This window comes from Barbus barbus (genome assembly GCF_936440315.1).
Source record: "Barbus barbus genome assembly, chromosome: 42".
Taxonomy (NCBI): domain Eukaryota; kingdom Metazoa; phylum Chordata; class Actinopteri; order Cypriniformes; family Cyprinidae; genus Barbus; species Barbus barbus.
This window is the reverse complement of record NC_136720.1, coordinates 13,844,088-13,857,423: the sequence shown is the minus strand read 5'-3', so window position 1 is coordinate 13,857,423 and position 13,336 is coordinate 13,844,088. Positions and strand designations below refer to the sequence as shown.

Below are 13,336 nucleotides of genomic sequence, written 5' to 3'. Positions count from 1 at the left end.
TAAGAACAATTTATGTACCGAGTTTGGTGTCTGTAGCTATCATTATATATATATATATATATATAATCATTAATAATTATATACCATTTAATGTTGATCAATATTAATTCCAAAATGTGTTAATATATTATTAAATTTTAAAGTTTATCTTTTGAACATGACTATTTTTCTAACATTAAAAAGATTAATAAATGCTTTAAAAAAAACTGTTCTTTGTTAGTTCATACTATCATGGAAGAATTAACATGCTGTAAAAATATATTTTTCATTGTTAGTTCACGTTAATTAATGCATTTCCTAATGTTAAGAATTGAGACCTTATTATAAAGTGTTATCAAAATCTTTAATGATTTATAAGCATTTTTTAAAGATTTTAAAAAACAGACCCTCTCTCTCTCTTTCTCTCTCTCACCCAGCTCCTCAATCCACACAGTCACTCACACAGTCACTGACAGCCCACCCCACCCCCACCCCTCACTCAGCTGCAGGCTGACAGGACCTCTCACTCAGCTGCAGGCTGACAGGGATCTCTCACTCAGAAGCAGTATATCAACTCTCTGATAGTTTTTAAATTTTCTCCTAAGCATAGTGTATTGTAAATTCATGAAATTAATCACATATCCTCAGACTGTATTGTTCTGTGTATGTAATTTTTTATGAAGTGTTTGAAAGCTGCTCTTAAAAGATAAAAAAAAAAAAAAAATCTCTTTTTTACTGTAACTTTAATAAATTGCCATTAAATCATCGTTCAAGATATCCTAAATCCGTCCGCAATTTAGCATCTTCAGTATTTTGGCATCATGATAAAAAATGTTTGGTGTGATTTCCTTGTTTTTGCTTGGAGGAGTATTAATTTGTTTACAGCCCGTTTTTTAAAAAAACCCACATTAAAATAAATAATGCCGACTTCCTGTTGGTCGTAGCTAATGACTGTAAATTAGAAAGTTGTCCGGATTAATAAGAACAATTTATGTACCGAGTTTGGTGTCTGTAGCTAAAACTAACCCCCCCATTTTTGACAAAAGGTGGCGCTATAGAGTGTCTCTTCCACGCCCGTTTATGAGCTTTTTCCAGTGTCTAACTATCATTAATACTGCTATGTGTGTTGAGTTTCATGACATTCTAAACATGTTATCTGCCTCAAAATCACCAGAAACGAATTTTCAACTTTGACACGTTGCCATGGTAACATAATTTTAGATATCAATATTCCCTTCACAGTTTTACATCGGCCGTGTTTTGACATTATTCTGGTGAAGTTTGAAGCAAATCGAGTAAAAATAAGATGCTGAATTCAAAGCATTTTGAAAACGACACACTTCCTGCAGCCAGTTGGTGGCGCTATAACTTTCAGTCATAATAGTCACATCTATCCGATCGGCATCACACAACGAACAAATCAATGAAGTTTGATCTACATCATACAATGTATGTGGACGTTATTAGGCATTTCCTGTGTCTCATTTTTCGCCATAACTTCATCGCCTCGCCACGGGCAAACCGTTCGACATATCAAAAATATCTTCGCAATTTAGCGTCCCCAATGTCTTGAGATCATGTTCACCGAGTTTGGTGGCAATCGTATGGAAATCCTCAGAGGAGTATATCAAATTCCAGAGCATGCGCTTTTTAAACAGCCCTGAATAGCCGACTTCCTGTTGGGCGGAGCCTAAAACATGCTGTGCGGAAGTTGTTCAACTCAATGAGTTCTATATGTGTACCGAGTTTCATATGAATACGTGCAAGTATGTGTGAGCTATACATCAAGCTTTCTGACAATTTTGCAGGGGGCGCCGTAGAGCCCCTGTGCCACGCCCGGGTCCCAGCCTCAGCGGCGTCCTAATGGCCGCAGGTTCCAATGTGTGTGCCAATTTTCAAGAGTTTTCGGGCACGTTAAGGCCCCCAAAAGTACCCGGATAGTCGAAATAAAAAATAATAAAAAAAATAATAATCCTTAGAAGAACAATAGGGCCCTGCGCCTTACTGGCTTGGGCCCTAATAATCCTTAGAAGAACAATAGGGCCCTGCGCCTTACTGGCTTGGGCCCTAAATATAGCTGCGAGCAGCGATGACGGGCCCAAGCCGTCAGCATACGCCACCCCGGTGGCATCGATAAAACGGTGCCCAGCGAGCACAAGCATCACAGTAACCCTCTGGCAGTTTGGTTTTAAGGGATACGGCAATTAAAGGGTTAATCCAAACCATCAACTCTGTGAAACACACACACACAGAACAACATATAAAACTTTAAATTCTATGAAAATATATTTTTCATTGGTAGTTGATGTTAGTTAATGCATTTACTAATGCTAACAAATGAGAAATTATTATAGTTACCAAAGGTTTTAATGATTTATAAGCATTTTTTAATGATTTATTTTTCCATTAACTAAAATGAATAATTTTTTCTAACACAAATGAATAAAGTAAAAAATATATTGTTAATATTTAATGTTATTTGTGAATTAACCAATGTTAAAAAACAACATTATTTAACTGTTGTTAATTTACATCATTAATAAATATATACCATTTAATGTTGAAATCAATGTTTTAATGTTTAAAATCAATTCCAAAATGTGTTAATATATTAAATTTTAAAGTTTTATCTTTTGAACATGACTATTTTTCTAATATTAAAAATATTATGTTCATTGTTAGCTCATTGTAAGTTCATACTATCAATGAAGAATTAACATGCTTTAAAAAATATATTTTTCATTGTTAGTTCATGTTAATTAATGCATTCCCTACTGTTAACAAATGAGACTCAATTATAAAGTGTTATCAAAACCTTTAATGCTTTAAGCATTTTTTAAGGATTTTATTGAGAAGTTTAAACAGACTCTCTCTCTCTCTCTCTCTCTCTCTCTCTCTCTCTCTCTCTCTCTCTCTCTCTCTCTCTCCCCCTCCACACTCACTGAACTCACACAGTCAGTCACTCACCCAGTCACCTACCGCACACATTAGAAGCACAGTGACAGGATATCTCTGATAAGTTTTAAAATTTTCTTCTCGCCATAGTGTACTGTAAATTCATGGAATTAATCACATATCCTCAGACTGTCTTGTTCTGTGTTTGGTGTGAATTTGTGGTTTCTGCTTGGAGGTGTATGAATTTGTTTACAGCCCGTTTTGAAAAAAAAAAACACATAAAAAAAAAAAAGCCGACTTCCTGTTGGTCGTAGCTAATGTCTGTAAATTAGAAAGTTGTCCGGCTTAATGTGAACAATTTATGTACCAAGTTTGGTGTCTGTAGCTATCATTATATATATATAATCATTAATAATTATATTCCATTTAATGTTGATCAATATTAATTCCAAAATGTGTTAATATATTATTAAATTTTAAAGTTTCTCTTTTGAACATGACTATTTTTCTAACATTAAAAATATTTTGTTCATTGTTAGTTCATTGTAAGTTCATACTATCAATGAAGAATTAACATGCTGTAAAAAATTATATTTTTCATTGTTAGTTCATGTTAATTAATGCATTCCCTACTGTTAACAATTGAGACTTAATTATAAAGTGTTATGAAAACCTTTAATGCTTTATAAGCATTTTTTAAAGATTTAAAAAAAACAGACCCTCTCTCTCTTTCTCTCTCTCACCCAGCTCCTCAATCCACACAGTCACTCACACAGTCACTCACACCCCACCCCCACCCCCTCACTCAGCTGCAGGCTGACAGGGAACTCTCACTCATAGAAGCATTGTAACAACTGTCTGATAGTTTTTAAATTTTCTCCTCTGCATAGTGTATTGTAAATTCATGAAATTAATCACATATCCTCAGACTGTATTGTTCTGTGTATGTAATTTTTTATGAAGTGTTTGGAAGCTGCTCTTAAAAGATAAAAAAAAAAAAAAAATCTCTTTTTTACTGTAACTTTAATAAATTGCCATTAAATCATCGTTCAAGATATCCTAAATCCGTCCGCAATTTAGCATCTTCAGTATTTTGGCATCATGAGAAAAAATGTTTGGTGTGATTTACGTGTTTCTGCTTTGAGGAGTATGAATTTGTTTACAGCCCGTTTTAAAAAAAAACCCACATTAAAATAAATATAGCCGACGTCCTGTTGGTCGTAGCTAATGACTGTAAATTAGAAAGTTGTCCGGATTAATAAGAACAATTTATGTACCGAGTTTGGTGTCTGTAGCTAAAACTAACCCCCCCATTTTTGACAAAAGGTGGCGCTATAGAGTGCCTCTTCCACGCCCGTTTATGAGGTTTTTCCAGTGTCTAACTATCATTAATACTGATATGTGTGTTGAGTTTCATGACATTCTAAACATGTTATCTGCCTCAAAATCACCAGAAACGAATTTTCAACTTTGACACGTTGCCATGGCAACATAATTTTAGATATCAATATTCCCTTCACAGTTTTACATCGGCCGTGTTTTGACATTATTCTGGTGAAGTTTGAAGCAAATCGAGTAAAAATAAGATGCTGAATTCAAATAATTTTGAAAACGACACACTTCCTGCAGCCAGTTGGTGGCGCTATAACTTTCAGTCATAATAGTCACATCTATCCGATCGGCATCATACAACGAACAAACCACTGGAGTTTGATCAACATCATACAATGTATGTGGACGTTATTAGGCATTTCCTGGGTCTCATTTTTCGCCATAACTTCATCGCCTCGCCACGGGCAAACCGTTCGACATATCAAAAATATCTTCGCAATTTAGCGTCCCCAATGTCTTGAGATCATGTTCACCGAGTTTGGTGGCAATCGTATGGAAATCCTCAGAGGAGTATATCAAATTCCAGAGCATGCGCTTTTTAAACAGCCCTGAATAGCCGACTTCCTGTTGGGCGGAGCCTATGACATGCTGCGCGGAAGTTGTTCGGCTCAATGAGTTCTATATGTGTACCGAGTTTCATATGAATACGTGCAAGTATGTGTGAGCTATACATCAAGCTTTCTGACAATTTTCCAGGGGGCGCCGTAGAGCCCCTGTGCCACGCCCGGGTCCCAGCCTCAGCGGCGTCCTAATGGCCGCAGGTTCCAAAGTGCGTGCCAATTTTCGAGAGTTTTCGGGCACGTTAAGGCCCCCAAAAGTGCCCGGATGATTGAAATAAAAAAAAAAAAAAAAAAAAAAAAAAAAAAAAAATAATAATCCTTAGAAGAACAATAGGGCCCTGCGCCTTACTGGCTTGGGCCCTAAATATAGCTGCGAGCAGCGATGACGGGCCCAAGCCGTCAGCATACGCCACCCCGGTGGCATCGATAAAACGGTGCCCAGCGAGCACAAGCATCACAGTAACCCTCTGGCAGTTTGGTTTTAAGGGATACGGCAATTAAAGGGTTAATCCAAACCATCAACTCTGTGAAACACACACACACACAGAACATATAAAACTTTAAATTCTGTGAAAATTTATTTTTCATTGGTAGTTGATGTTAGTTAATGCATTTACTAATGCTAACAAATGAGAAATTATTATAGTTACCAAAGCTTTTAATGATTTATAAGCATTTTTTAATGATTTATTTTTCCATTAACTAACATGAATAATTTTTTCTAACACAAATTAATAAAGTAAAAAATATATTGTTAATATTTAATGTTATTTGTGAATTAACCAATGTTAAAAAACAACATTATTTAACTGTTGTTAATTTACATCATTAATAAATATATACCATTTAATGTTGATCAAAATCAATTCCAAAATGTGTTAATATATTATTAAATTTTAAAGTTTTATCTTTTGAACATGACTATTTTTCTAATATAAAAAATATTTTGTTCATTGTTAGTTCATTGTAAGTTCATACTATCAATGAAGAATTAACATGCTGTAAAATATATATTTCATTGTTAGTTCATGTTAATTAATGCATTCCCTACTGTTAACAAATGAGACTTAATTATAAAGTGTTATCAAAACCTTTAATGCTTTATAAGCATTTTTTAAGGATTTTATTGAGATGTTTAAACAGACCCTCTCTCTCTCTCCCTCTCTCTCTCCCCCTCCACACTCACTGAACTCACACAGTCAGTCACCCACCCAGTCACCTACCGCAAACATTAGAAGCACAGAGACAGGAGAACTCTGATAGTTTTTAAATTTTCTCCTCCGCATAGTGTATTGTAAATTCATGAAATTAATCACATCCTCAGACTGTATTGTTCTGTGTATGTAATTATTTATGAAGTGTTTGGAAGCTGCTCTTAAAAGAAAAAAAGAAAAGAAAAGTTTTCTCTTTTTTACTGTAACTTTAATAAATTGCCATTAAATCACCGTTCAAGATATCCTAAATCGGTCCGCAATGTAGCATCTTCAGTATCTTGGAAGCATGTGAAAAAATGTTTGGTGTGAATTTTTGGTTTCTGCTTGGAGGAGTATGAATTTGTTTACAGCCCGTTAAAAAAAAAAAAAAACATTAAAAAAAAATAGCCGATTTCCTGTTGGTCGTAGCTAATGACTGTAAATTAGAAAGTTGTCCGGATTAATAAGAACAATTTATGTACCGAGTTTGGTGTCTGTAGCTATCATTATATATATATAATCATTAATAATTATATACCATTTAATGTTGATCAATATTAATTCCAAAATGTGTTTATATATTATTACATTTTAAAGTTTATCTTTTGAACATGATTATTTTTCTAACATTAAAAAGATTAATAAATGCTTTTAAAAAAAATTGTTCTTTGTTAGTTTATACTATCCTGGAAGAATTAACATGCTGTAAAAATATATTTTTCATTGTTAGTTCACGTTAATTAATGCATTTCCTAATGTTAAGAATTGAGACCTTATTATAAAGTGTTATCAAAATCTTTAATGATTTATAAGCATTTTTAAAAGATTTTAAAAAACAGACCCTCTCTCTCTCTTTCTCTCTCTCACCCACTGCCTCAATCCACACAGTCACTAACACAGTCACTCACACCCCACCCCACCCCCACCCCTCACTCAGAAGCAGTGAAACAACTCTCTGATAGTTTTTAAATTTTCTCCTCTGCATAGTGTATTGTAAATTCATGAATTAATAACATATCCTCAGACTGTATTGTTCTGTGTATGTAATTTTTTATGAAGTGTTTTGAAGCTGCTCTTAAAAGATAAAAAAAAAGAAAAGTGTTATTTTTTACTGTGACTTTAATAAATTGCCATTAAATCACCGTTCAAGATATCCTAAATCCGTCCGCAATGTAGTATCTTCAGTATCTTGGAAGCATGTGAAAAAATGTTTGGTGTGAATTGTTGGTTTCTGCTTGGGAGGAGTATGAATTTGTTTACAGCCCGTTTAAAAAAAAAAAAAAACACATAAAAAAAAAAATAGCCGATTTCCTGTTGGTCGTAGCTAATGACTGTAAATTAGAAAGTTGTCCGGATTAATAAGAACAATTTATGTACCGAGTTTGGTGTCTGTAGCTATCATTATATATATATAATCATATACCATTTAATGTTGATGAATATTAATTCCAAAATGTGTTTATATATTATTACATTTTAAAGTTAATCTTTTGAACATGATTATTTTTCTAACATTAAAAAGATTAATAAATGCTTTAAAAAAAAAGTTCTTTGTTAGTTCATACTATCCTGGAAGAATTAACATGCTGTAAAAATATATTTTTCATTGTTAGTTCACGTTAATTAATGCATTTCCTAATGTTAAGAATTGAGACCTTATTATAAAGTGTTATCAAAATCTTTAATGATTTATAAGCATTTTTTAAAGATTTAAAAAAAACAGACCCTCTCTCTCTCTCTCTCACCCAGCTCCTCAATCCACACAGTCACTCACACAGTCACTGACAGCCCACCCCACCCCCACCCCTCACTCAGCTGCAGGCTGGCAGGGATCTCTCACTCAGAAGCATTATATCAACTCTCTGATAGTTTTTAAATTTTCTCCTAAGCATAGTGTATTGTAAATTCATGAAATTAATCACATATCCTCAGACTGTATTGTTCTGTGTATGTAATTTTTTATGAAGTGTTTGGAAGCTGCTCTTAAAAGATAAAAAAAAATAAAAAATATCTTTTTTACTGTAACTTTAATAAATTGCCATTAAATCATCGTTCAAGATATCCTAAATCCGTCCGCAATTTAGCATCGTCAGTATTTTGGCATCATGATAAAAAATGTTTGGTGTGATTTCCGTGTTTCTGCTTGGAGGAGTATTAATTTGTTTACAGCCCGTTTTAAAAAAAAACCCACATTAAAATAAATATAGCCGACTTCCTGTTGGTCGTAGCTAATGACTGTAAATTAGAAAGTTGTCCGGATTAATAAGAACAATTTATGTACCAAGTTTGGTGTCTGTAGCTAAAACTAACCCCCCCATTTTTGACAAAAGGTGGCGCTATAGAGTGCCTCTTCCACGCCCGTTTATGAGCTTTTTCCAGTGTCTAACTATCATTAATACTGATATGTGTGTTGAGTTTCATGACATTCTAAACATGTTATCTGCCTCAAAATCACCAGAAACGAATTTTCAACTTTGACACGTTGCCATGGTAACATAATTTTAGATATCAATATTCCCTTCACAGTTTTACATCGGCCGTGTTTTGACATTATTCTGGTGAAGTTTGAAGCAAATCGAGTAAAAATAAGATGCTGAATTCAAAGCATTTTGAAAACGACACACTTCCTGCAGCCAGTTGGTGGCGCTATAACTTTCAGTCATAATAGTCACATCTATCCGATCGGCATCACACAACGAACAAATCAATGAAGTTTGATCTACATCATACAATGTATGTGGACGTTATTAGGCATTTCCTGGGTCTCATTTTTCGCCATAACTTCATCGCCTCGCCACGGGCAAACCGTTCGACATATCAAAAATATCTTCGCAATTTAGCGTCCCCAATGTCTTGAGATCATGTTCACCGAGTTTGGTGGCAATAGTATGGAAATCCTCAGAGGAGTATATCAAATTCCAGAGCATGCGCTTTTTAAACAGCCCTGAATAGCCGACTTCCTGTTGGGCGGAGCCTATGACATGCTGCTCGGAAGTTGTTCGGCTCAATGAGTTCTATATGTGTACCGAGTTTCATATGAATACGTGCAAGTATGTGTGAGCTATACATCAAGTTTTCTGACAATTTTCCAGGGGGCGCCGTAGAGCCCCTGTGCCACGCCCGGGTCCCAGCCTCAGCGGCGTCCTAATGGCCGCAGGGTCCAACGTGCGTGCAAATTTTCAAGAGTTTTCGGGCACGTTAAGGCCCCCAAAAGTACCCGGATAGTCGAAATAAAAAATAATAAAAAAAAAAAAAAAAATAAAAATAATAATCCTTAGAAGAACAATAGGGCCCTGCGCCTTACTGGCTTGGGCCCTAATAATCCTTAGAAGAACAATAGGGCCCTGCGCCTTACTGGCTTGGGCCCTAATAATCCTTAGAAGAACAATAGGGCCCTGCGCCTTACTGGCTTGGGCCCTAATTATTAAATGGATGCCACCTTATTTGGATAATAAAGCCCTCCCTACACCTACCCTAACCCTACCCGATACTTTATTTTCAACTTTTTGATTATTTCCTTCATTTTTTATTGAAAATAAATGCCTTTCCGATGCGATATGAGATTTGAAAAGGGAGAAAAAAACTTCGGCAAAAGGCGGACTCGAACTCGTGTTGATCGCGTCAAAAAGCACGTTTTACCATCTACTCTACTGAAAGTGATACACAGCTAGCCTCTTTTTTAAATCTTGACTAAACCAATCACACGTTAGTTGGCGAAGTTAATGTAAATAGCCTTTGACAACAAGGCGGGCTATTTGCACTTAGTGTAAATAGACACTCTGATAATTATTAATGTTAATCACATATATGCTTGTTTTGTAATGTTTAATAGAATTCCAAGGAGTATAAAAGAATAAGCAATGTTAAAATTGGACATAATGTAAATTAATTGTGAAACATAAATCATGGTGAACTTTGTTGTGAAGATTAAACTCTTATTTCATTCAGCCCTTCTTGTGCCACCCTTGGAAATGTCCCTAACACTGACATCTACAAAAACATGAAGGACTACAAAAATGTAAGATGCACATTTTCATGCTGTCAATAAACAGTTACTTGCCACAACATATGTAATCATATATATGAACAATATACATGTTTTAAACTAACATGGTATTTCCCCAAATGTTCAGATTAATGAAATTCCTGGAATAAAGATCTTCAAGTGCAACTCACCCATTTACTTTGCAAATATCGATTACTTCAAAGAGAAGTTGAGAGAAGAGGTGAGTTTACTGTAATTCTAAATTCTGAAAAGATAAACTATGATTTGATTGGTTTGAAAAAAAAACCATGGTGTGCTTATTAATTCTTACAGGTGGGGTTTGATGCAGTGCGGGTGTTCAAGAAAAGAAATAAAGCTTTGAAGAAGATTCACAAACTCATTAAAAAAGGAAAACTACAAGCTACAGAGGTACATCGTGCACAACAGAGTCTGACAAAGTATTTGTACATCACAAACATTTGAACATTTTTGGAATGCTTCCAAGAAAATAATTTATTTTATTCACCAACAGTTTATGACACCACATTCTGGCCTTTCCCATATCTGCTGTCCTTCAAAGAATGGTTTGGTGCCAGTGGCCTCACTGGGAGTAGAAAACCAAGCCTTTGAAAAAGAGCAGTGTCCTGAGCTGGAGGAAGGGGAGTCTCAGAAAGACTCAGAGGTGAAGGTTCAGGTAGACTGGACGTCTGAGCTGCCTGTCAGTGTGTCAGTACCCAGGGTCCATATTCATAGCCTCGTGGTGGACTTTTCTGCCGTTTCATTCCTGGACGTAGTAGCAGCCAAGTCCCTCAAACTGGTACGTGTATTGCTTTATCTTTATTGCTCTTTACTGAGTCATCGTTCCAATAATGTGTAACCACAGTATGATGGTGACCTTCATGTCATTCCAAACCTGTATGACTAAGATATTTTGAAAAAAAGCCTGTGTTTTATTGTCCATACATTGAAAGTCAATGGAGTCCAGTGTTGTTTTGAACCCCACTGACTTTCATCATATTGTCTTCAAAATATCTTCTTGTGTGTTTCAAATAAGAATGGTTTGGAATGATGTGGAGCAAAACCAAGTAGCAGCTAATCCCTCTTTTCCCATCTTCACAGGTGGTGAAGGAATTCATACGAATTGGGGTCAGCGTCTACATCGCAGGCTGTGATGGTAAGGCCTGACTCTTTAACAGTATGTTGTAACAAGCTGTTGCTACAAACTCCAGCCTGATAATGGCAGTTTAGGACATGGTGATTAACCTAAAGGGTCCTTGTGTCACAGGTGAGCTTGTCAGGAGAATGGAGGCCCTGTCCTTCTTTGATGAGGAGGTTACTAGAGACATTCTCTTCCTCTCCATCCATGATGCCATTCTATTCATACAGCTGGAAACCTCCACTGGAAATTATGAGGATCCATTAGCTGAGAAGGTAAAATTAACATTTTAAACTTGAGGGTTGATTGAATAGTTAAAGAATAGTTTGTGATCTCACAGCAAAAACACTATTTGCAAATAGGAATATGGTGAATATATTACCTGTGTTCATGTGTTCCATGTGTCAGTTGACCCTTCGGAAAGACCCACCCCCCTTCATTACTGATGCTACGTCTCTCACACCACACATGTTCTCACGCGGTGAAAAATACATCTTGGACCAAAGAAATTCAATAACAATAACAATAAATACAGGGTCAATTGTCTCATAATAAAGCTGCTCAATGATAACATAAATTTGGAGGTGACTGATAAATTTCTAGTTGGTTTATTGAGCCTGATATCCTGGGTGACTATAAATCCTGATAATCAAAGATACAAGATAAGATATAATAAAAGGAATGTTTCGGCACATGCTGATATTACTCAATGTGGAAAAAGTTACCCATGGAAAAAAATGGCTTCTAGTTAAAGTGGCCAGTTGTAACATGATGCAATGCAACAGATTTTGTTCAGAATGGAATACTATTGTACTCTATACTGTGCAGTGTACAGGGTGAATTCATGTAAATTAGGCCACCTTCTAAATATCAGCAGCTAGTAATAAAATTAATACTTTTATTAAAAAAGATGCATTGAATTGATCAAAAACAACAGTAAAGATATTTGTAAAGATTTATATTCTCAATAAATGCTGTTCAGTTTAACTTTCTTTTTATCACAAAAATGTAAAAAGGTCGATGGTCTATTAAAAAAAATAAAAAAAATAATTAAAAAAGCTTTCCGCAAAAATAACAAGCAGCAACGCTGATAATACATTGATACCAATAAATGTTTCTTGACCAGCAAATCAGCATTTTAGAATGATTTCTGTTATTGTTAAATTATTGTTTTTGACCAAATGCACATAGCCTTGGTAAACCTAAGAAACTTCTTCCAAAACATTTAAAAATTATATCTTACTGATTCCAAACCTTTGAACAGTATTGAACATTTGAAACATGACACCTGTAGCATTCTGTGCATATAGAAATTTCCCGGTACTGTAGTATGGCATTCTAATTATATAATAATATCATATTATATATACATACATACATACATACATATATATATATATATATATATATATATATGAAGTTTATTTGCAAAAACAGATTTTTTTATTTTCAAATTATGTTATCATGTTTTTGTTGTGTTTTATTGTGTTAGTTAGCTGTATTTTTTTGTTATTTTTTTTAACCTAATCAAAATAACCCAACTGCAGTTTGATTGAGATTAATTGGAATGCACAATGAAAAAACATGATTTTTGAAAATGGTTAAAAACGGAGTTATCTGTTTTTGCAAAAGAACTCTTCATATATATATATGGTAACACTTTATTTGAGGGTCTCTTATAGTTGCTTATTAGCATGCATATTACTAGAATATTAGCCATTTATTAATACAAATTAAGCACATATGAATGCCTTATTCTACATCCCTAGTCCTACCCAATACCTAAACTAATACCTAATTTTATATATATATATGTATAAAAAATATCTGTGCTTAGATTTCACAGTTGCAAGATGACAAAGAGTCACTTCCTTTTCCTGAAGATGAGGACCTGGTTGAGACCTATGACATCCAGCACTTGGTGAGCATCCCACATCGTTTTAATTTATAGCTTCAGTTATATATTTTTATCAAATAACTCAAATAAACAACCCACCAAACAAGTATTTCTCTTTCATGTCTAGGCTATTTATGGACTTTCAAACTGAGGAAACACTCCCTTTGTTAGGAATCACGGGGAAAGACAGTCATCGTCTTCCAATTCATTTGCTGATAGTGGGTCAGGAGACATCCTGGGAAGACTGAAAGTGGAGCTAACAAAGACTTCAACATCTGA

General features: G+C 34.8%; 1 protein-coding gene across 1 annotated transcript in view; it reads left to right on the top strand.

The window, feature by feature from the left end:
• Nucleotides 1-13,336, top strand: part of LOC306861842 (pendrin-like) — a gene marked incomplete at its 3' end in the record, with an annotated part of 55,884 nt that extends 42,548 nt beyond the window's left edge. The window contains exons 14-21 of the mRNA XM_079404323.1: nucleotides 9,968-10,037; nucleotides 10,153-10,245; nucleotides 10,338-10,433; nucleotides 10,585-10,821; nucleotides 11,124-11,178; nucleotides 11,290-11,435; nucleotides 12,998-13,081; nucleotides 13,277-13,336. Coding sequence (XP_079260449.1) covers nucleotides 9,968-10,037; nucleotides 10,153-10,245; nucleotides 10,338-10,433; nucleotides 10,585-10,821; nucleotides 11,124-11,178; nucleotides 11,290-11,435; nucleotides 12,998-13,081; nucleotides 13,277-13,336 — 841 coding nt within the window. The remainder of the gene's footprint in view (nucleotides 1-9,967; nucleotides 10,038-10,152; nucleotides 10,246-10,337; nucleotides 10,434-10,584; nucleotides 10,822-11,123; nucleotides 11,179-11,289; nucleotides 11,436-12,997; nucleotides 13,082-13,276) is intronic.